Source organism: Carassius carassius, chromosome 11 (genome assembly GCF_963082965.1).
Source record: "Carassius carassius chromosome 11, fCarCar2.1, whole genome shotgun sequence".
Lineage (NCBI taxonomy): Eukaryota > Metazoa > Chordata > Actinopteri > Cypriniformes > Cyprinidae > Carassius > Carassius carassius.
In genome coordinates this window covers 8,335,095-8,359,844 of record NC_081765.1, presented here as the reverse complement: position 1 = coordinate 8,359,844, position 24,750 = coordinate 8,335,095, and the positions used below count along the sequence as shown (strand labels likewise).

At 36.6% G+C, this 24,750-nt stretch overlaps 2 protein-coding genes across 5 annotated transcripts; one reads left to right on the top strand and one right to left on the bottom strand.

Annotated features, from left to right (window-relative positions):
• Positions 1-408: 408 nt before the first annotated feature.
• On the bottom strand, positions 409-13,729 carry LOC132152721 (glucose-6-phosphate exchanger SLC37A1-like). The gene is made up of 20 exons (XM_059561559.1): positions 13,599-13,729; positions 12,894-13,174; positions 9,921-10,002; positions 8,685-8,793; positions 8,506-8,584; positions 7,777-7,912; positions 7,474-7,550; positions 7,099-7,265; positions 6,929-6,981; positions 5,151-5,228; positions 4,932-5,063; positions 4,761-4,851; positions 2,874-2,936; positions 2,272-2,357; positions 2,114-2,162; positions 1,843-1,916; positions 1,675-1,753; positions 1,481-1,578; positions 648-712; positions 409-518 (listed from the first exon to the last, which is right to left on the bottom strand). The coding sequence occupies exons 2-20, from the start codon at positions 12,947-12,949 to the stop codon at positions 503-505; spliced, it is 1,590 nt and encodes a 529-aa protein (XP_059417542.1). The 5' UTR covers positions 12,950-13,174; positions 13,599-13,729; the 3' UTR covers positions 409-502.
• A 409-nt stretch (positions 13,730-14,138) lies between these two features.
• Positions 14,139-23,757, top strand: LOC132152385 (uncharacterized). 4 transcript variants are annotated; one of them, XM_059561157.1, is made up of 9 exons: positions 14,139-14,400; positions 16,020-16,267; positions 16,371-16,485; positions 20,126-20,199; positions 20,417-20,614; positions 20,708-20,845; positions 22,801-22,890; positions 23,006-23,149; positions 23,311-23,757. In XM_059561157.1, the coding sequence occupies exons 2-9, from the start codon at positions 16,028-16,030 to the stop codon at positions 23,437-23,439; spliced, it is 1,128 nt and encodes a 375-aa protein (XP_059417140.1). In that variant the 5' UTR covers positions 14,139-14,400; positions 16,020-16,027; the 3' UTR covers positions 23,440-23,757. The 4 variants fall into 4 exon arrangements, with proteins under 4 accessions (XP_059417140.1, XP_059417139.1, XP_059417138.1 ...); XM_059561156.1 differs by having other exon boundaries at positions 20,123-20,199; XM_059561155.1 differs by having other exon boundaries at positions 16,020-16,282.
• The last annotated feature ends 993 nt before the right edge of the window (positions 23,758-24,750 follow it).

Genomic DNA, 24,750 nt, shown 5'->3' with positions numbered 1-24,750 from the left:
GACAATCGGTTATGCTTTCAATGGGCCTTGTTTATGAAACACGAGCAGAACAAAATTAGGTGTAAATCATTCTTAAACCATTCTTACAGTACATAGACTGTCATGTTCAATTCGACGTGACAATTCATGCAAGAAAGGATTTAAGAACTATCTACAGGACATTTGTTCTGCTTGTTTAATGAAGGCGCTGTGTGCCCGGCGGGATCTAGAAGCAGAAATCATACTGAGTTTCTTTTAAATTCCCCTTGTTAGCAGCAAAGGGAGGCTACTTTTGGTTGTGCAATTGTGCATTATTTAACTGGAGGGATATTTAGGCTCGATCTCATATTGAGTCATGTTCATTTGTTTGGGTGCAACCAAAGGACAAATGCAAGCAGAGCTGCAGGTCCAGACTAAATCTTCATCTTCTTCTAAAACCGAGGACTAAGCACAGGTTTCAGTCATGTTTTGGTCCAGGGTAGGAAGCTGTCAGATATGAACATGTATATCCAGTGCAAAGTGCTCAATGTTCCTTCAGTCTAGAAAGAAACAGAAAAAAAGACGTATCATCAAAACCGTATTTAAAAAAGATAGGAGGTCCTCTAACTGTTCTGGCCATTGATTTGTAAGTGTAACTGACTAAAGAACAAGAACAAAACAACACTCACTCGACGGTGACTCCCGGCCGCTTCCTATGAGAGCAAAGCTCCTTCATCACAAGTCTCAGCAAAAGCTGAAGAGGATACAAACAATTTTTGTTTAATTCTTTTTGGAAGCCATAACCGTGTGTGAACTCTTTAGTAAAGAAGTAAAACTAGTTTTAGTCTATGCTCCCATTCAACAATTGATAGTGACCACTTGTGTCCAGCTCCAAAAAGGCCCCCCAAAAAATGATAAAATACGCATAAGGTACTTCTGTTGTATTGACAAAGCTGCTCATTTTCTGAATTTGAAATGACAATTTTTTTTTTTTTATAATAATAAAAAATAGAAATCACACTTTTTAAATTCCATCATGGAACCATTAAAACACCGGTTCTTAACATAATAACAGCAGCTGATAAGGGAACAATTAATATAAGAAATCTCTGCTTAAATCGACATTTTTAGCTACTTTAGTTTATTTAAAAGCTTATTTTTTTGTTATTTAGGACTTAGAAACTATATACTAACTATGTGTGAGAAACAGACTTTTGAAATGTAGGATGGAGAATAAGATTTGAGAAAACCTTCCGTGCAAAACAACTCAAATTTCAGCCTGTTTCTCAGACTGCATGGCTTCAGATGACTTGAACTGTGCATTGTGTGTTTGGACTACTTTTATTGTGTTTTTCAATTCTTTAAGGAGCTTGGTAGTCTCTTAAAACTGTATTGAGAAAGCAGCATATAGGGTTTTCAAATACATATTTAAAAAATGCATATAAACATTATTTAAGGTTTTTATGTGAACTATGCTTTCAAACCTCTGAAATAATGCAGTCGGCACCTATTTTCAACTCACCAGCAGTGCTAAAAAGTCTGCGGTCATGAGCATGTAAAAGACCTGGTCCCAGCCTTGTCCTGACAGCAGCCCTGCCAACAAAGGTCCCACTGCAGCACCTGCAGAAGATGAAAGGTGTAAGAGTGACCCCTCTCAGCTCTACAGCATCATCAATCAATGAATGGCTGGAGATGTAGCAGTTATAACACTCTTACCAACAGATCCAGTGCCATCTATAATAGCTGTAACTGTAGACAGAGCCCTGGCATTGCCCTTCAGACTCTTGTGTGTGCCCTAGAGATTCAAACAGCATGCAACACATGTATAAGCATAAAATTATGCAAACACATATTAGACCTGATACAAAACAGACACACACTCACCAAGTCAGCAGAGACAGCTGTTGTGATGAGAGCATACGGTCCATTGACTAATCCACCACACACCAACAGCATGCCTTTATAGCAAATAACATACAAACATCAGACCACATTATTACTCAGCATTATTTCATTAAATATAATAACACATTGAAGTTGGCATCAGCTATCCAATGTTAATATTATTCATTCTCTCATCTGAATCATTCAAAGCAACGGTGGTCAAAAGCGCTTATGTAACCCTGAAAGGCAACATTAGGATTGGATGTCTTACCGATAGTGGGACCCAGGCCAAACTGACTCATCATAGAGAAGCCGTAGAGCTATTAAAAACACACACACAAACCACTGTGAATAGTGAGATAAAAGTGACACAGCAAAGAGCCTTTAAATGCACAAGCTCCCCTGTTTTTGATCAGAAGAATGACATACTGTGGGCGCAGCCAGCAAAAGCATCACAGCACAAGTGGTGGCCCTCTTTTCCATCTTATCAGAGATCACTCCAGCGAGGATCCCTCCTACCCACACACACACACAGGGATACTTAAGGGTCGTGATTTGTTTTTGCATCACTCTACACTGTTTTTCTGTCGCTTTTCTATGTAAACATGAGATAGACAAACATGGTTGATTGTTGCAGACTTCTCATGTTTTGTAACATCTTAAATGTCTTTACAGTCACTTTTGATCAATTTAATGCATCCTTACTGAATAAAAAATAAATAAAATCTCTTACTGACCCTAAACTTCTGAATAGTGGTTTTGATAACATTAGATATATTTGCATGGCTAGCAGTGGACAGAACATTTCCACGTCATTTAAATATTTGAGTGATGTAGAAACGTGGATAAATATGAAAATACAAGGTTGGACGTGTCCTAAACAAGTCAAGGTGAGGATGAACTTGTTAGTATGTGGTGTTATGAGACACATCACAATCTGTGTCATTATAAAGAAAGCCACCAATTAGTGTCCACATGTGTATATTCAAAACATACAAAAAAAACAAAAAAACACTGATATCTCTACATACCAACAATGCCTCCCACATCAAACAGAGTTGAAAGGTCTCCAGCTTTCTTGGCATCAAGGTGAACTGAGAAACAGGAAATACATCTTAGTCACTGTGATGTATTAAATAAAGGTATAGTTCACTCAAAAATATAAATCTGCTGAAAAACGGATCCTCTGCAGTCAATGGGTGCCGTCAGAATGAAAGTACAAACGGCTGATAAAAACATCACAATAATCCACAAGCAATCCACATGACCACAGTGTATTAATTCACTTTTTTTGAAGTGAAAAGCTTTGTGTTTTTAAGAAACAAATCCATCATTAATGCATTGTAACTTTAAAACATTGCTTGGATCCAACTCCATCATTAAGTTTGCAGACGACACCACGGTGATTGGCCTCATCACAGACAACGATGAGACTGCCTACAGGGAGGAGGTCAGGCACCTGGCCACATGGTGCGCTCACAATAACCTGCTCCTTAACACGAATAAGACAAAGGAGCTCATTGTGGACTTCAGGAAGAAGAAAGGAAGCATGCATGACCCCATCCACATTAACGGGATGGTTGTTGAACGTGTCTCCAGCTTCAAGTTCCTGGGAACCACCATCTCGGAGGAACTGTCCTGGGCAACAAACACCTCCAGCCTGGTCAAGAAGGCTCACCAGCGCCTCTTCTTCCTCAGGACACTGAAGAAGAACCAGCTGTCTTCATCCATCCTGGTGAACTTCTACCGGTGTGCGATTTAGAGCATCCTGGCAAGTTACATCACAGTCTGGTATGGGAACTGCTCAGTGGCTGACCGCAAGGCACTGCAGGTGGTGAAAACTGCTCAACGCATCACAGGGACACCACTTCCTGCTATTGAGGACATCCAGAGGAAACGCTGTGTACGACCAGCTCGTAGCGTTCTCAAGGACTCCTCTCACCCTGACCATGGACCGTTTAACCTCCTGTCCTCCGGGAGGCGCTTCAGGAGGCTCCGGACAAGGACCACAAGACTCAGGAACAGCTTTTTCCCTAAAGCTGTCTCCTTGCTGAACTCTGCCCTCTGACACCCCTCAACACCCCCCACACCACACACACAGACTCCTCCAAATTTATTTACAACAACCAAAAAACAGTAACTTGTTATTACTTGCACTACTGTCTGTTCATCCAGGAACACTGAATAATCCATTTGTACACTGAAATATTTTCTATGCACTTTACTGTCCATTGCACTAGTGTAATTATGTTCATATGTTCATGGTTCTGCCTATAGTGTACATACACTTTTACATAATCCATCTGTATAGTATGTTCATAGCACACCTATCTGTATATCATGCTAATAGTATTTAAAATCTGTAAATTATGTCCATAATACTTATCTGTATAGTTATTGTAAATATTGTAGACCTTGTATATTCTGTACTTACTGCTTATTGCACTTCTGGTTAGATGCTAACTGCATTTCGTTGCCTTGTACCTTACATGTGCAGTGAAAATAAAGTTGAATCTAATCTAATCTAAACCATTGCTTCCGGGCAACATGTGAGTTCGTAATAATGCTTCCTGCAGTGAAAAAGTCCATCCCCTGTTGTCCTCTTACATCAATGTTTATATCTGTTTTTAATCAGCTGTCTAGACTCTCATTCTGATGGCACCCATTCACTTCCGAGGATCCACTGGTGAGCAAGTGCTCTAACAGCTCTAACTATTTTGGACAGCCTGAGTTAGAGTAGATTTCAAATAAATTTTCATTAAAAAAAAGGTGCAAATAGATACACGACACACTTTTTAAAAAATGCCTGCTTGCTATAGCATCCCTACATTTATACAGAGATGTCTTGCCACCACAGAAATGAAATATTTGTTGTCAGAAATGATGTAAGAGCTCTTATATGAAATGGTGTGAGTTACCTGCTTTAGTGATGTAGAGGGGCAGCCAGAAGAGGAAGGTATAACTGACCAACTTGGCAAACAGCAGACAGAGAGAGAACTCCACCACTCCCTGAAAACACACAGCAGGAGGAAGTTGAGTGAAGCTGTAACACACGCTGACTGATGGACAGACGGATAGGCCGCACTCACAGGAATGCGTAAAGCTCCCATGAAGCTGATGGGCGATGGTTCAGCCTCGCTCTTCACCACCACCACCTGCTGCTGCACAGGAACACACACTCCAACGCTCTCCTGTCCCAGCAGAAGCTCTGTGTCCCAGCTCTAACAAACACAGCACACAAGATATCTCAGGTAATACTTCTAGAGAGTGACGGAGAGACCGCATGATAGACAGTGTGCTGGACTAACCTGGGCTTTAGCTCCTGGCTTGTACTGCAAGTAAAGGTCTTTATGTCCATTCACACCATTCCAGTTTTTATGAACCTTCTGAGAAAAAACATAAAATAATAATATGATATATAATAGTGTCACACTGACAAAGAATAATATAAATAGACTAGGTATACTCTATATATGATAATAATATAACACGGGACACATGGGTAGTTGAAATGACATGCAATTTTTAACATGTAACTTTCTCATTATTTATTAATTATCTAATTAGATATAATGAAGGGCCATACAGGAAATAGTTGTAAGTAATCTGAATATGTATTTATACTAAAATATATTGAATATAACGTTTTATACTCTTAATAAACAGTAGCATTCTTAATATATAAATGTAAATCTGAATATGTAGGTGTAAGTCTAAACACAGATATAGATTCAAATCTAAATATATATACCACACACGCTCAGACTTATAATTAGGCTATAATTATAAATGTACTATAATTATTGCCTGGTTGGTCCTTCATTGATATATGTAAACATTTATTTAACAACTATTAAATAATAAAGGTTCATATTATAATTACACAAAGAAGTAAAGGAATATTTCTCCTTTTAAATATGTATTTGTCATTCTCTGAAAAAAATTGCGATTTCAAAAAGTTGAGTAAAAGTGGTGAAGAAATGGTGACAAGTAACAGAAAAAACCCCACAAATACATTATATATATATATATATATATATATATATATATATATATATATATATATATATATATACACACAATAATATATATATTTATTTTATTTGTTTATTATTTTTACCTAAACCCTGTTAGGAATTTTTTTGTTCCATGTCTATGCCAACTACCAATATATTACATATCAAAATGCTAAATATTTGCATATATTTTCAAAAAGTGCATCTGATTTTCATGTAGTATTATTGACCCAATTCCCTCTCACAATGTGTTTTAAAAACACTCCTAAACTGCACTTAATTAATCACTATTATTTAAGGATCCCATAGAAACAAATCAAAAAGTACTGGCGTGAACAATGACGGAGAACTAAGAATTATGCAGCAACAAGCTGAAAAGTGTTTGAAAATTGGTCTTCAATTTGTTTAATTCCTCCTCCACAGTCAAAATGAGGAGAAGAGGCATCAATCTCCATTTCCTCCTGCTGTCGCCCCTCTTCTCCATCCCTAACTCCATCTCTGTTACTCCTGATTAGCCACTCCTCCTGAATCAAATCAATCTGATGAAGCGTTTGAGGACTGTGAAGTCTCCTTGTGTTAGAAGAGCACCTGACGCTCGACTGAGACTCGCAGGTGTACGCTACACAGGGCTGTTTCATAGAAACTGTGGAAGAGCACGAGTGCGTCATGATTTCTAACCAACCTTTCCTCAGATCGCTGGGAAAAGACATTAACTCATGTGAAGATCACATCAACACTGTCTGACTCTCTCAGGCTTTGATCAGATATATTTTTATTCTGCATATCTGACCTGAACAGCAAAAACCACATGAAATCTGATATGTACATGCCCAAAACAAACCATACTCAGTAATTGTTTTTGGAATAAGTATTGATGGACCTGTCTAAAAAATGTCATTTATTCCCGTGATGTAAAGCTGAATTTTCTGCATCAATGATTCAGTCTTCAGTGTCACATGATCCTTCAGAAATCCTTCTGATATGCTGATTTGCCATCAATTATCATTATCAATTTTACAAAACAAACCTTCACAATAGTGTATACATACATTATATTCTTGAATACTAACCTGACTGCTTGGAGCTGAGCTCTGTGCACTGGCAATCTTCAGATCATTCGGATCTGGAAATAAAGAAGAATTCGCATTAAAACCCATCAACTAATGACTAGTGCTTTGTGACAATTTTGCACCCAGACACACTTGCACAAATCAGTAAGGCAGAGGACATATTCACGTACGCTCTATAAGAAAGAGGAAGCAGATGACTCCCATAGCAGCAATGATAACTCCAGGGATGATGAAGGACAGACCCCAGTTAGAGGAGACGTAATATCCAGCGATCAAAGAGCCCAGGATGTTGCCCACTGATGTGTGAGAGTTCCACAGACCCATGATGAGGCCTCTCCTGACACCACAACACATTACATAACATTTACTGTATCTGGGAGGTAATAACAGATCTCTTACAATTTAGAGTGTGTAAAAAAAAACCAGCAACTAAGAGGATAAGCACTCCTTCATATTGAGTGTCTGAGCAAAGGAAAACACTGGATGCTCACGTTTACAGTTTTTATTGACTTTATGATGTTAGTGGAAAGTGTAATGCTTCTCACCTGCCCTTGCCAAACCAGTTACCAATGCAAGTCACAACACTAGGCCAACCAGTGGTCTGAACCAAACCATTGGCCACCTACACAAAGAAAAACATGATTTCTGAAGGATCATGTGACACTGCAGACTGGCAGCAGGAAATTCAGCTTTGCATCACAGGAATAAATTACAGTCATTTAATTTAAATTAAATTAAATTAATATCTTTTTATAATTTTAAATAATGAAATTTTACTGTATTTTTGATCAAATAAATGCAGCCTTGGTGAACGTATCAGGCTTATTTTGTACAGGTATTACACCCACCTGAACAAATACATAGAAGCCCAGGCTATGGATGTTATAGACGTATCCCAGTCCAAAGAGACAGGTGAAAAGACCACTGGTCAGCATGCCCACAGTCAGGTACAGGCGAATGGGCAAACGCTCTCCAATTATTCCACTGAAAGGAGTGTATTAAGAATGTCAGCAACTAACAAACAAATTCAATTTTGGTTCAAATGGCTTCAGTATTTCTCATGTATTAAAATATTTAAGTACAAATTAACATCAAACATCACTCTCTCTCAAATGTATTTAATGAAAAACTAAGTAGAAAACATCTCTTGTTTATAGCAAAGGGTTAGTCCACCCGCAAATGAAAATTCTGTCATCATTTACGTTCTCTCAAGTCGTTCTCAATCCACATCATTTTGGTTCATCTTTGAAACACAATTGAATTTTTAATGAAACCTGAGATTTCTGATGCTCCACTGAATGTCCATTACACTAAAACTTTAAAACGTTCATTAAGGCACGACTGAGCATCGGTTTACCGTATTTGATGTGCTCTATGTATGTGCACTGATCGATATTTATATGAGAATAAAAGCTTAAATTAAATCACTATTTTTATTTTGTTACATTACACCACTGTATATTTGGATTGACATTAATGGGTGAGGAAATGATTATCTTCTAGATTTCTGAAAAACACTTTTTAAGCCATTTTAGTGCAAATGCATAAATATTGGAGTATTTTGTATCTGTTCTTACCTGAGATACATGCCTATGGCATAAGCACACAGGAAAGAGTAATCCATTGCTCCGAGCAACTGCTTATAGTTACTTCTGTCTATATAGAACAGAGATGCCAAATATTTAATGCACTGGCTGAAAATGACAGAAACACATATTTGCTATGAATATAATATAGTATAGCATCTGAATCTTACCGAATGGTTTCCAGCTGCAGTCTAGTTCAGGGTGAAGTACAGTCTGCTGACTGCTGCTGCTCTCTGTAGGCGCTCGCATGACATGAGAGCAGTTCTTATGCAGCTCACTCTGAATCAACACACACAACACAACACAACATGAGCGCACATCTGACTTTCAGCCTGAAATGACGATGCGCACAGTTTTTGTTTTATTTAGCTGTATTTACTCAGTGCAACTTATAACATCCAAGTGAAAGTTAATGTGACCGGAAATGGAAAAAAAAAAAGCACACTGAGTTCTAGTAAGCACAAGGACTGCTGATAATAGATAACTAGGTGGTGCATTGGCACAATTGCCTACACTCTCCAAAAGCTCATTCTAAACTTGAAAATACATCTATTTCCAGTTATTTTAACTACATATTTAAATAATGACCAGGAAATGTATACATGTAAACACCTAAGGATTACATACACCAAAAAATATATGAACATATGTGCAGTGCATTCAGTGGCGTGTCAGAGTTGATGCGTCCTCTACTTGGGTTCTTCTCATAAACGAGTAAGCTGCATTTAAAACAATAAATATATAATATGCACCGTTGCTCAATAATTAATAACAGCTTCAGATGCATTACATTTTCATTTGCTACAGGCGGTCACCAACCTTTGCCCACCTCTGAAGTATATCAAAAATACTTGTGTTTTACAAGTACATGTAGTCTTAAACTTTAGTTCACAACTAAAATGTGTCTAAAGAAAATGTAAAATTGAATAAAAATATAACCAATATTTCTGGTAAATGTAATGCATTGCTAAAATTAAAAATAAAAGACAATTCTTTTAAGTTTTTTTTACTTGCATAACACTTTTCACTGCTTTCTCGAATATCGAGAAGTTAATGTTTATATTATCTTAAAATCTCTATGCCTTATAGTCATGTTTAGCAGCTCCACGCTGAGCAATAATATAGTTTGCTTTTTGTGACAACACAAGCAGTTAAGATATATTATATGGTATACATCGCCTTACACAAGTATACTATAGATATAGTTGGACACATTTATAGATTCAACTTTATAATAAAGCATTATTATAGATAGAGGACTCGTGTTTGTCCTCATTGGTGAGCTCAAGTGATGCAATGCTACATTTCTTCAAATCTGCTCCCATGAAAAAACAAACTTTGGATGACCTGAGTGTGAGCACATTTTCATTTTTTGGTGAATTTCAGGGTTGTTAAGTCTGAGTTACCTTGACGATGCTAATGGGCTTCCTGGACAGATGGAAGCTTGTGTAGAGCAGGAACGTGAGAGCAAACGTGAAGGTCCTGTACCTGCGTGAACCAAACACAGCAAAGTTCAATGAGGACAGGGAAATAGGGACATTTTTTAGTGAAATGTCCTCCATTTCCTCCTAAAACATGATAAATCATCACAAATTTACTGGAAGTGGCCTGTTTAGAAAACATCACCTATACGAGTGTATAAATGGAGCACAAGTCATACACACAGGCTAACACAAAACACCAAAATAATTAAACAAAAATAAGAAACAATGCTACAGGCAATGCTCCCTCTAATTTATTTTCTCTATTGACCTGTACACGGGCATTCAAAAAAAAGTGTCACTTTTAACTTTCATGTGCTATTTGTATTTAATTTGGCCCCGTGACTAAATGATGTACATTTTAGATGACCTGAGAAAACTTTTTTGTTGTTGTTTTTTTTACAGTACAATACACTGCCATTCAAAAGCTTGGGATCAATAATCTTTATTAAATATGTTTCTTATGATCATCAAGGCTGTATCTATTCAATAAAAATACTGAATATTATTTCACAAAATAATATTGTGAAATATTATTGCAATTTTAAATAAAGGTTTTCTATTTTAATATATTTTAAAATATAATTTGTTCCTATGAAGCAAAGCTTTTTTTTCAGCATCATTACTCCAGTCTTCAGTATCACACGATCCTTCAGAAATCATTCTGATTTATAATCAATGTTGGAAACAATTGTGCTTCTTAATATTTTTGCAATTCATTCACTTTCACAAATGGTTTTCCCAACTCATTTATGCGTGTGCGCGGCACATTATTTATTTTCTGCGAGGCTACATGTAACATTGGCTACAGGTATCCTTCGTATAAAAGAAAAATCATAAACTATATGGTAATTCATAGTTTTTACTTGGAAAAATCTAATCTGACAGTATTTTACATTAAATCGATCAAATTCATATTTTACTATATATATATATATATATATATATATATATATATATATATATATATATATATATATATATATATATATATATATACTTATTTATTTTTATTTTCAGTGCACTGCATATCTGGTCTGTCTGGTTCTAAAAAGATTTCCTGTAATTCTACCTGCTATTGCAGCAGGGCAGAAGTTGTTATCATCTAGATCTTATTTCAGAGGTTTCATTAAAGCACACAGGAATTTAAACACACCTTGTCTAACGTGTGTGTTCCTTTGAGAAACTCACTAAACCGGATTTTTCACAATCTATATTGTAAAAGTGTTGATGACGCAGGAATGCAATGCAATTTAATCTCTGATTAAATACAGACAGGTGTTTATGAACTCAAATACAGTACATGTACAGAGGGTATAGAAAAGAATCACCCACTTTAAAATATATATTTTTTTTGCTTTGCAGCCTGAAATGAAGAAAAAACGTTTTTGTTTTATCCAGCTGTACGCATGTACTCAGTGCAACATATAACATCCAAGTGAACAATGTGATGCCAACATGTCAGAAAAAATTAAAAACAGATTCACTGAGTTTGAAAAAGGATCACCTTCTTGTGTCAGTTTTTTTAACCACTTTTAGCTTTAATTGCAGCCTTTAGTCTGCTGGGATTTGTCTCTATCTCTGCTAACTTTACACATCTAGACTTTGCAATTTTTGACCACTTTACTGTCCTTTGCCCCATCCATTTTTCTTTCTATCCTGACCAGTGCTCCAGTCTCTGCTGCGGAGAAACACCCCAATAACAGGACATTAACACCTCTATGCTTTACTGTAGAAATGCTTTTATATGGTTGGTGAGCTGTAGTGGATTTCCCCCAGACATAATGATTGTTGTTGAGGCCAAATAATTAAATTTAGTCTCATCTGCCTCAGAATCTTCAAGGTGTGTTTTGGTAAAGCTCAGTCTGAGTGCATTTGTCCTTTCTTAATGAGTGGCTTTTTTCATGCCACCCTCCCATACAAGCCACATTTGTGGACAATCTGTGATATTGTTGTCAGATGCACACAATGACCACTCTTTTGTCATAAATTCCTGCAGCTGCTTCAGAGTTGCCTCTTGTTCGCCTCTCTAATCAGTTTCCTCCTGCTCGTTCATCAGTTTTAGAGACATCCTGATCCAGACAGGGTCTGTGTTGTACCAAATACCACCCTCTTCTTAATAATAGACTTCCCTGGGCTTCTAGTCATTGATAAAGCCTTTAAATTTTTTTGTATCCCTCTCATGACTTGCCTGTCCACACCTTTATCCTGGAGATATTTTGACAGTGCCTTGCCACCCAGAGTTGATTGTTTGCTTCAGTTGCACTACCAAGGACTCTTTTCATGCTGAGCTGATCAAAATGACCACAGCCGATCACTTTTGAAAGTCAGATGGCTCTGTGTGCCATTGAGAAGGTGACTAGCTACACCTGATTGAGTTTACAAGTCTTTTTTAGGAGGAGGGTTTTTTCCTTTTTCCATATCAGTGATTCTTTTTTTTTCTTTTCTATACCTACTGTATTTCAGCTTCCATGGTCAATAGAGAATGACTTCTTGGTTTGGTACAGAAAGCAATATCAATGATTATATTAGATTTAAATAGAGGATACATCATTAAAGTACTAATCTATTCTATACTATTCTCCAACACAGAGCAGCTATATTAACGCTTAACACATCTGAAGTTTCTTCTCATTCTGGGGGGAAAACTGATGAATTCTATATGGATCCTAAATCTGTTAAACATATACTCTCATTGTACCACATTTATATATTAGTAAAAAGCTCATTAAATTAATAACTGTGATCCCACCATTGCCCAAAGTAATGGTGATTATGGTTTAGTCCAATAACCAAGCAGCACTGTGGATCTGTACAAAGTTTTGCATGTGCAGATTTGGCCCTGCTGATCATTAATCATGAACATACAGCCAAAGAGTTATAAAAAGACAAACTCACCACTGGTCCCTGTTGAAGGACGCCAGGAACCGGATGCCAGGTGGGACTGGTGCCATGCTTGTGCTTGTGCTTGTGTGTGTGTGTGTGTGTGTGTGTGTGTGTGTGTGTGTGTGTGTGTGTGTGTGCGCGAATACTAGTGTATTACAGCTGCTTAGTAAATCTCATAAGGATGTTAGGCAGGATGCCTGTAGGTAGATGTTCACAAGACCAACAGGAGCTTGTGATTTGATCAGAAAGACACAAGATGCCATTATGAAGAATCGCATCAGTGGCTTTATATCCTGGAGAAACATGAAGAAAGAATGAGCGACTAAAAGGGATGTGAACAAACAAACCATCGCGTATTTAAACAGTATCGTGTTCATCATTTAATCTTTTGATTGTTATGATCGTGTCTGACCTGTCAAAGCTAATAAATGTCTCGACTTATAACGAGGCTTTTTAAGCAGATCAAGTGTCTATGAGAGACGGTGCTTAACTATAACAATAATAAGCATTCAATTCCATTCAAATAATACTTGTACTAAGACTAGTAAGTTACATTGAGTAAATGCGCTACATCATAATTGTGTGATCTCTCGTTTGTATGAAGGTCGTAAGAATGCGTGTTTAATTAAAAGTGATCGACAACACGCCAAGAGAGCATCTGTCAAAGATATAAGCGCATATTTAAGAGACTTCAGTGAAACAGCCCTGTGGTCTTACCGCATCAGCCGTCTCTCTCTATCTCGGTTCTTACCGCATCAGCCGTTTCTATCTCTCTCTCTCTCTCTCTCTCGGTTCAGCAACACTGTCTCTAGCGACCGACCGGCGCGTGCACGAACGGAGTGTGGAGCGAACAGACGGGAGCGAAGCAACGGGAGCGCGTCTATGGTATCAGGAAGAAAATATTTCAAAATAAAAGACCCCATTTCGGCGTAGAAAGTGTCCTTGTAATATAACTTACAAATTAAATTTGTTTATTTTCAAAATAAGTAAACTGGGGGGAAAAACATTAATGACATATTAGCCAAGACAAAAGTATAATGAGCCAATGTTACTGAATATGCATAAAAATGAAAATATTTATTAACATTTTTTTACAGAATGCAACACAATAAATTACTGTATATATAAAGTATTAATATTATCATTATTAAATTATAGACTCGTTCAGTAGAGCCTTGTGGCTTGACCTCGACTAATAAACGCTACAAGAAGAAAAAGAAGAAGAAGTAGAGTCTTGTGTTTTCTGACTTCACATTGCTGTAACGATCACACTCTCTCCGTTGTCCGGTTGTTTTCTTCTCTGCTCAGTCGTTTGAGAATCATGCAACTGCAGATGAAAATCATTTTGGGTTATTATGAATAGCATTATAGGGCGCAGTTACTTTGCACAACAATGTTCAATTGTTTGCATACATCTCGTCAGAATTCTATGCTGAGTCTATGCGGCGCATTGATAGAGACACGAGCCAAAAGCAGCTGGCAGGAAAAGATTAGAGAAGATAAGATAAGAGAAGACCAGGTACGTGAAGAAAACTGCTCGTGCTGATTAAGGAGGTTTGTGTTTTGTTTTTTAGCTTCAGCATTCTTGTAGTTCAGGGAGAGAGCCGGATTCTCTTTCTGTATTAAACTGTTGGCTCTTATTTCAAGTGCTGCTTGGATATTTCAAGTCTTTAGATTCCTGTTCAAACGTTTACTTTAGTAACCAGAGACGAAATGCACAGCCATTGTTATGTTTTGTTGTTATCATAGACTGTATAAAAACAGATTGTTATACATTCCTTGGAATTAAGTTAAAATGGAGAGAATTTAATGTGTTCGTTATGATTTTACTGGAGGAACCATAACTGTGTTTTGGCTTCGTGTGGTCCATTTTTGCAAAGAAAGAACTTTCTATAAAAAGTATATAAAACCTCTATGTAAAACCTGTTTTTTAACAAGCATAAATGGAGGTGCTTGGCCTTTTTCAATCTGAAGGGTCTAAATATGAGCTGTTTTACCTTTTAAATTGTGTTTGTAATTTTTGCTTAATTATTAACTAAATTTAAAACAATTTTTGTTTATTACACTAAAGAAGATAAAAACTAAAGATTGTAAAAGAGAAAGAAATGGAAACATGAAAGAAATGTCAAAACGTTAAAGTCGAAGTACAAAAATGACTAAAACCTAATTTATAAGACTGAAATACAAATAAAATAAAGCTAAATAGAAATTTAAAAAAAAAGACCAAAGCAAAATGGCTAAGCCTAAAACTGAAAATATATAAAAATAAAAGATTATTTAAAATAATAATAAATATAGGCTACTGTGATTTAGCAGATTCTCGCAAAAAAATCGCACACACAAAATATGGGACAGCCATTAAAGCCATGGCCAATCATTATTTATTTGTAATTTTTTTTGTTTCTTTTTTTTTTTACCATAATTACAATTGATAGGAGCTTCAAGCTCATTTCAAGATTCTGGAACGACATTGATTATGAAATTAGCACCATTCTTAAAATAAAGTAAAAAAACGGATCCTGGTCTCTTTCTACAGGGGCTTCCATCTCAGAAAATGTCACTGACACTGGACGTTAAAGGTTATAAATTGTTAGATAAATTGCTACTCGTGGCAAGGAAATGCATCCTTATTAGATGGATAAACCCCCCCCCCCCCCCCCTGTGACACATTGGTGTAGAGAGAGTTTTGGGTTCGTTTATGCTTAATGCATGTGTATTTATCATCTTTGGAGTTGTTTCTGTAGTTTATTTGAAGCTAAATTTGTCTGTTTTGCTGTTAAATGATTGTATTTCTGGAAATCACATGTACATTGACCTTGTAGATATTGAATAAAGCAAATTGTAAAATAAATTACAATTGAATATCAGTTCAATATATTCATCCAAATTTATGGCATAAGTTAGCTAAGTTTTATGGTTTAAGTGTTACACAAAATAAAGAACGTTAAGACATCCAGACCATTTTATATCTTAAACGCAGGATTTTTGCCTGTAATGGTTTAAAAAATTCATGGGACTGATGTATTTGTGGAATGTGCCTTTTATTTATTAACTGATTCATTAGTTTTTGGTCTGTTCAGGGTATTGACGTGACAGCTTTCCAGTGTTTGGATCGATGTGTTTCCTCTGATCTTCCAGGTGCAGTGATGGTGGAGGACAGGACCGTCATGAGGGGACGGGTCACAGTGTACTCCGTGCCAGGCTGTGCACACTGCATACAGGCCAAAGCCACTCTGAGAGCGCTCGGTGTGCCTGTGTGTGAGGTGGATGTGAACAAACACAGAGAATTAAGAGCACGACTGAAAGAGCTCACAGGTCTCAGTGCCGTGCCACAGATATTCTTCAATAACCTGTTTGTGGGAAACAACGAGGACCTCCAGAACCTGGTGAGACAAGAAACGGTAACCAATGCAGGATCTCACTATTGACTGACAGCTGGCTTGAGATTTACTTCAAATGAGCAAATAGAGTTTGTTTTGTTGTTCCTAGGATCCTGAGCGTCTGGAGCGTCTCGTCCTGTCAGTACGAGAGGACCCCGTGCCTCTGGACGCTCCTCCTGTACCTGAGGAGCACAGCCTCGACTCTGATGGTGAGTTGGATGGAGGTCAGTATCTCATGAACTGTCTGCTTGTAGTTGTGTTCAGAAAAACACACTCGGAAGTACTTCCTTATACTCGTTGCTGGCTTAGAGTGCTGAAGGAATGACTGCAATTTATTCACTTTTTCTAACTACTTGGCAAGGTTTTTAATTTTTTTTGTGCCTGCATGAGCCAACCTTACCATATCACCAGCTGTTTCTCCACTGATGTCTGCTGTTGTCCGTTTATAGTGATACAAGTTAACTGAATCAGTCCATCCCCTAAAGGTCTCTCCCTTGATTTTATACAACTAGAAATTGTATATTTTATTAATGTTATAACAGAGCCCTCTTTCGGTTCAGAGAAGGTGACAAACTCTTTTTATCTATTTGCTTTGATTACTAAAATATCTTAACACAGTGCAACCCAGCTGCTATATTTTTAAGCTTTTACCTTTTTTTAATATATATATTCTTGTTTGTGGTCCGTAGGTACTAAAATGTAACTGTACTATATATATATATATATAGTTGTCTTTCAATTTAATGCATCCTTTCTCAGTTATGCATTAATTTAAGTAGCTTAACAAGATGAGAAACAATTATGCAAAAGCTTTGGTATTTTATTCTGCATTTGTAGTGTAATGCAGGTGAGTTTCAGTAGTCAGGCTGTAGGTCTTTAAGAGAGTTCAAGTTTGGGAGGGTTGTGGACACGAGGAGTGAGGTGATTGTCAGGATGTACAGAAGGGTGTGGGCAGCTCCCTTTCATCAAGCCAACTGAACCTGAAGGAATTTATTTGGGTGTAACATTAATTAACTCCATTCTTATCAAGCCACAAACTGGTTAGTTATGGTTAGGATAGCAATCAAAATCTGTGTGGGACTAGTCATGACTTACTGTAGAACCTGTAGAGCTCCCTCACTGCCCTGTCTGTCAATGACTCAACAGACAGCATCGTATGAATGAAGGCAAAAGCCAAAACTGGCAGAAAAGCTCAGGACGGCTTCCAGGGTACAGCAATGGCATCTCTAAAAGGATTTTAAGTGAGCTTTGCAATAAACAAGCTGTTATCTCTCCTTGTTGTTACAGTTAACTAAAACTAAAACTGTTAAAAAATTATTCTTTGTAATTAAAATAAAGCTGAAATAAAATAAAATATAAATGACTGAATTAAATAAAAATAAATTAAACATATGAAAAAAATATATAAAAAAACAATGTGAAAATCACATAACAAAAATGCAAAAACTTAAACTACATTAACTTGAAAACTGAAAATAAATAAAAGTGAATTAAAAATGTTAATAAATAAATAGTATTTAAATTATACTAAAACGTAGCATATGTCTTAGAATAAAGGACAATTAATAAAATAGGAAAATAAATGAATATTTATCAAATATAAACCTCTGATTCGGACGTCTTGCTTACCTTCCTGTATTTTTCAACTTACAAAAAGAAATAAAAATTAAACTAGATGAAACTAGATGAAAACAAAACCAATACTAATAAAAAATCAAAAGCACATAAAAAGAAAATCTAACTATAAAAGCTTATTAGAAATAGTTATAAATCCTCTAATAGTGTATATATAAAATACTAAATAACACTTATCTTAACACATACTTATAAAACACGTACCATGCTTACCTTCATAAAGCATTTTTCAGCTTTTAGACACATCCCTAGTCTATTGTATAATAGTAATGATGAGTTCCTGGCAGTCCGAAAAAGACATTTTTGTATTTACTTACTGTGAAAAGCAGTGAAAGCATGGCGTATTGAACAGTGTTTGTCATTGGTGTTGGCTCTCATTGCTTGTTCTGGCTCCACTTTACTTGCTCATTGTAGATAGGAAAGAAGCAGGTGAAATTAGCTAGAGTTTAATGGTGAGGATGCATTTGAACTGTGTGTGTTTTGCATACATCTCTAAAGCATGAAGCATGGGGTTACTTACACTCAATGATTATTTAATCGCTGATGAGTTTGGTTCATTGTTAAATGTTAGTTACATGCTTGCTATTGCAGTGTCTGTATTGAGTATAAAACTGCAGTCAGTTAAGTCTTTAACATCTATACATTTTTATAGTATTATTTATAAAGTATAATGAATATTATTTATCCAGTAGTACTTCATACTTTCAGGCTTAAGGTGTCCTGTCTATTTTAGGTATTGTAATTAGCGCGTCACAGTTAAATTAATGATCAAGATTGTGGTTACAGGTGGGGCAATGAATTAATCATGACAAGTGTCAAGTGCAGCATCACATTTAAGTCTACACACGTTACATCAAGATGTGATTCCTAATGTGGTGTAATTTTTGCAGATGCTGAATATTTTAACACGACTGTTGCACAAATGCAATGGGGAATCAGATTTAATGTTCAAAAGATTCAGGTCTTTGAGATTTTTTTATGTTTTTGAAAGAAAAGTTCATAAAAAAATTGTTTAAAAAAACTAATATATCACAAAAATATTCTGATATATTATTACAATTTGAAACAACGAATCACTATTTGAATATATTTTAAAATATAATTTATTCCTGTGGTACAAAGCTTAATTTTCAGCATCATTACTCCAGTTTTCAGATTGACATCAGTCTAATATGATGATTTGCTGCTCAAGAAACATTTGTTATGATCAAAATGTAAAATTATATGTATTTTTTCTTTTTTTATATATATTTTATATCATTATAAATGCCTTTACTTTTGTATTATTTTATAATTTTAAGCATTTTAAGCATCCTTCTTGGAAAAACAGTTTTCTTTAACATCTTAATGTGCCTAAATGTTTTGAACAATCATAATTGTGTATTTAAAAAATGTTTTAAGATTGCAATGATAGAATTTAAAAAATATGACATGAACAATGACATCTTCATGATATTTGCTTACTGGATTTCAACCATAGACTGTTTAAAAACATGGACGTAGTGTCCGTGACGTCACCCGTAGACTCCTGAAGAGAGTTTTTGAAGCCTAAAGTGTGTAGAGCGGGCCGTCGCCATCTTGGCAGTGCGTCACCGCGCGACTCTCCCGGACAATCAAAAATGGGCAAAAAGGCGGGAGCTAGTTGCTGTAGCCACGCCCACCTAGCGCGACGGCAGTTTCAGCAGCAATCTCCCTGTCACTCAAGTGGCCACGCCCTTAATTATGCAGAACTTTAAGTCTTAATATAATTTAAACGGATGAGTTATAAAAAAAATCACCCCCCTCACAGTTGTCATGAAGGGCAAAATTAGCTATTTAGACCAAAATCATTTTTTGAACCAGGCTGTAAACATGTTTTTTCCTGCTGTAAAGTTGGGCATTTTAACATGGGGAGTCTATGGGACTGACTCCCTTTTGCAGCCAGCCTCAAGCGGCCAGTCGATGAATTACAGTTTTAGTCACTTCCTTATTGGCCTCGCGAGAGAGAGCGGGAGGTTGGCGCTCGATTTCAACGAATCTCCTCTTTTAAATCTATTTGCATACTTTCATTGATTGGTCTCGTCTTCCTTGTCCATATGTGATCATTTAATCACATGCTGACCAGTGTGACAACAGCAAAATGACATAAACCTACACTAAAATGGTTTCCGATGCTTTAACAGAAGACTTTTTGTTTTTGGCTGTTTCAGTCATTCTGATTCTCATGTTTGTGTTACTTGCCCAAAGCAGCCTGTGAGCTCTCGGAGGCTCTGAGGAATCTGATCCTGCAACTCTACTCTGATCATCTTTCTGAAGATGGCAAGGTATTGCACTGTTTCACCACTCATCTCATCACACACTGCATATCAAACAGAGTCAAGACCATGTTCAATGGATTCGACACAGACACAAACGCTGCATGCTCAGACATTTGATGTTAGTGGTGGGTGAATGAACCTAAGGAGCGTGACGCCATAATATTATGCTTTAAATAAGAAAGGTTGTGTGTGGTAGTGACCGCCTGTCTCCACTCTTGACCAGAGAGTTGATTACAAGGCCATGTCCCGAAGCCCGTTCTTCGAGCGGTACTGTGATCTAGCTGTCCACCTTCAGCGCGTGGATCTGCTGTCTCTGAGTCGTGAAGAGAAACTGGCTTTCTTTATCAACATCTACAACGCCCTCGTCATCCACGGGAACCTGCGTCTTGGCTTTCCCAAAAACATATGGCAAAGGTATCGGGTAAGAGACTTGATTTTGCTGTTTTGATCAACAATAGAAAGAGGAAATGTGAAATGCTTTCAGTGCTTGTACGTTTGGTCTCCTGTTTTCCAGTTCTTCAACTATGTGAGCTACTTCATTGGCGGTGAGGTGTACACACTGCAGGATATTGAAAATGGGGTGCTCAGAGGAAATCGCAAAGGTGTGGCACAGCTCCTGAAGCCCTTTTCCAGGAACGACCCTCGACTGCAGGTATTCCAGGAAAAGGATGTGAACTTTGTTCTCACTCCGGGTATATATTATATAAAACATTTTTTAATGGGTATCTATGGTTCAATGAAGAATCTTTAAAGGGTTATATTACTCAAAAATTAAACTTATGAAACTTGCCCTGAAGTCACCCTAGGTGTATACAACTTTTTTCTTAAAAATTATATTAAAAATTGTCTTTCATCTTTCAAGCTGTTTGATGCCACTCAGCAGGTGTTGCATGCATCAGTCCAAGAGAAGTTTAATTAAAAGCGCATCCAAAAACTTTTTCGATGGGATTTCGAGCTAAACTTTGCTTCCTGTGCTCCTGTTAACAAGTGTTGGTTTTCACGAAACTCACCAGCACATGCGCAACGCTGACCTCATACATCATCAGCCCGGAGCTACTTCTGTGTACAACTGTTGGCACAAGCTACATTCAGGTGTATCTACTTAATATACTTACTTTATATAAAGTCATATACTGTACACCTAGGATGCCTTCAAGGTGAGTAGTCTATGGCCTAATTTTCATTTTTGGGTGAACTAACTCTTGTGAAAATTCAATTTCTTTGTACTAAGAAAAATGATTCTTTTAAGAACTGAAAGGTTCTTTAAGGCGGGCGTACACGGTGCGATTTTTGCTGTCGTACGAGTTCGCATGCGATTTTTTTCAATCGTGTGGAAATCGCGTATGCTCGTATGGTCGCGGCTCGTATTATTTGCGATGAATTACGAGCCGAGCAGAGTGGCTTACGATCATTTCCCGACCTCCCGATCATTTTTAAACATGTCTAAAAAGTTTGTGAGCTATCACACACAGGGTGACCAAACGTCCCGGTTTCCTATTGCTGAAAATAACCTGTACGTGTAGGAAACAGTCATGGCTCGTATCAATATTTGATTTGCAGTTATGAGAGAGGGAGAGCAGAGCAGTTATATTAGGCGCGTTCCACTTGAAGCAGCGCTGCACAGAATGATCACCTGTATGACATCAAAGTACCGCGAGAGCGATTCGAATGCATTGTGCTCTCTTAGCGCTCTCGCGGTACTTTAATGTCATACAGTGATCCTTCTGTGCGTACAGCGGAGCTTCAAGCTAAAGCGTCTATCAACTTCGTGCGATTGCTTCTGGAATTCGCGGGTTGTAAAATCGTGTAGTATATCATCTCGTCCGTACGATTTTCAGATAAACTCACTCGTGCCGTGTGCGTGGACATACGATCTTAAGGGAACCAAAAATGTTTTTTCTTTGGAATCATGGTGAACACCTTTTTTAAAGTGTTTAAACTTTTATATCAACGGCAACATTTTCAGTCGTTTAAGCAGTTTCCAGGTGAAATTTGAAAATATTTCAAGTTTATTTTATTAAGCCTATAAATCAGAAAATACAACGGCTGTCAAAAGACTAAAACAGGAATAAAATAATGATTAAAAAACTCACTGTATTATTATTTATTTTTTAATTTAATGGCTTAACCCGTTTAGTGAAAAATATTATATGTCGGTGTAAACCTGTCAATTTATGTTTTGAGTCAGTAAGATTTTTTCTTTCTTTCTTTTTTTTTTTGTAAGAAAGTAATGTTTTAAATCAGCAAGGAAAACATTAAATGGATCAAACGTGACAGTAAAAATGTAAAATGTAACAAAATAATTCTATTTCAAATAAATGCTGTTCTTTTGAATAATAAAGTAATAAACATTCCTCGAGCAGTGAATCAGCGTATTATACTGATTTCTGAAGGATCATGTGACTCTGAAGAAGTATTTCACAATATTAGTTTTTATTCTATTTTTGATCAACTAAATGCAATACTTGGTGAGCATAAGACACTCAATTAAATCTCACCAACCCCAAACTTTTGATAGTGTACTAAAACTGTTATGACAAAGACTGAGAAACATAAAGCTATCAGTGAATGCTAGTATCATTAGTAATGCGTGTCTTCCTCCATTAGGTGGCACTTCCTGATGTTGAGCCTCTCATTCATTTTGCACTGAACTGTGGTGCAAAGGGCTGCCCTCCAATTAAGACATACACATCACAGGTTAACATCCAAAATACTCTCAATTACAATAGTCTATAAGTGTCTATACATTCTTTCTGGCAGAGTACAGCATGTAGTGTTTTACAGTCAGATTTCCCTGCGTGTGTCACATCAGGACATTGACAGTCAGTTGCGAGCCGCAGCAGAAGCGTTCCTGGAGAATGACGACAGCTGCGTGATCGACAGCGCGGGGCGAGAAGTGAAACTGAGCCAGATCTTCAAGTGGTACAAGGCAGATTTTGGAGGCAGCGATGAGAAGGTATTAATAAAAATATATCATCACTCTCAATTCATGCACATTTGGTTTCATTTAAAGCAATAGTTATAAATAAATCAGTTCTTAACTAAAGCAGAAGCTGCTCTTTTCCATTCAGTGGTTGGTTCTGTCACTTGCTGAGTTCTTAATGTTTTCTTTATCAGCTGCTGAACTGGGTGTTTGAGCATATGGGAGCGTCACAGAAGAAGAGGACTCTACAGGCTCTGCTGTCAGAAGGAAAGGTCAAAGTCAGCTATCTGCCCTATGACTGGTCTATAAACAGCACAGACTGACCTAAACCACATTCTCACACACTTGATCACTCTGTCGCTCACGTATTGTGTGTTTCTGCTGAACACGTGCAGCCTGGACGAGCGATTCAGAACAAAACTGTACCCTGAAACTATGCATTTCGATCCCTTTACCTTGATCTTCCACCTCCCAAAGGGCAATGTGATACTGTAGCCTAATATTTCTAATGAAATTTTATACCTATAATTTTCCAAATTGTATTGCAGTGTTTTGCACTGATTATTATGCAGTTACATGTTAGAAATATTCTCATGCAAGGATGTCTTTAATTTATCCACATTATTATATGTATTGTAATGTATATATGTGGACGTTGTTATTTGTTTAAATTATTTAATATATTTCAGAAACACTATGAAAAGTGAAAAAGTACCATGGAACGTAACAAAACACTTTGCACAGATTGAACTATTGTGCAAATTGCTTGTAATTTACACTTTTTCAAAAGACCTCAAGGAAAAATTATATTTAATTTATACACACACACACTCCTATATATATATATATAATGTGTGTGTGCACCAATTTAACAATACACAATAATAAACAGTAATATTTACCTATTTATATTTTTACAAAAACATTTAAATATATGACTGCACGGATACTTTTATTATATAATTTTAATTGATGGCACAATATCTAAATTCACAGAAATATATATATATATATATATATTTGAAAAATCTATTTATTCACAATGTTGTTTTAAAGAATACTTCACCAAGAAATAAAAAGGTTCTACTTACTCATAATATAACTTAATATTATTTTCTTTTCTTCTATTAAACAAAAAAGTGAATGGCAATAAAATGTTTATTCCCCCACAAAGGAAAAAATGCATCATAAAAATATACAGTATGACTTTTTAAGTCATATTCCAAGTTTTAAAAGAGATATATGATAGCTTTTTATGAAGATCAGATTCAATACATTCACTGATATTTTTAATTTGCTGTACATTGAGTGTTGTCCACTGTTTCACTGTTTTATATCCAGACATGCTTCTGTTCTGTAGATCTGTAGGGAAATGCGTAGGACATGGCACATTTTGAGACTTGGATTGGTTTGTGCATCTTTCATGTTGTTTGTTGTACTGTTGACTCTCAGTCTGTCTGAATGATGGATGTCTTCAGCAGAGAAGCGAGCAGAGCACATATCAGTTCATCAGAATGACACCAGCCAGTAGCATCCAATACTTTTTGTAATATATGATGTTATTCAATCAATTATTAAAAAGGCGTCAGGGCTGATAGAATCTCATAACTGGTTTCTCATAAACACAGCCTGTT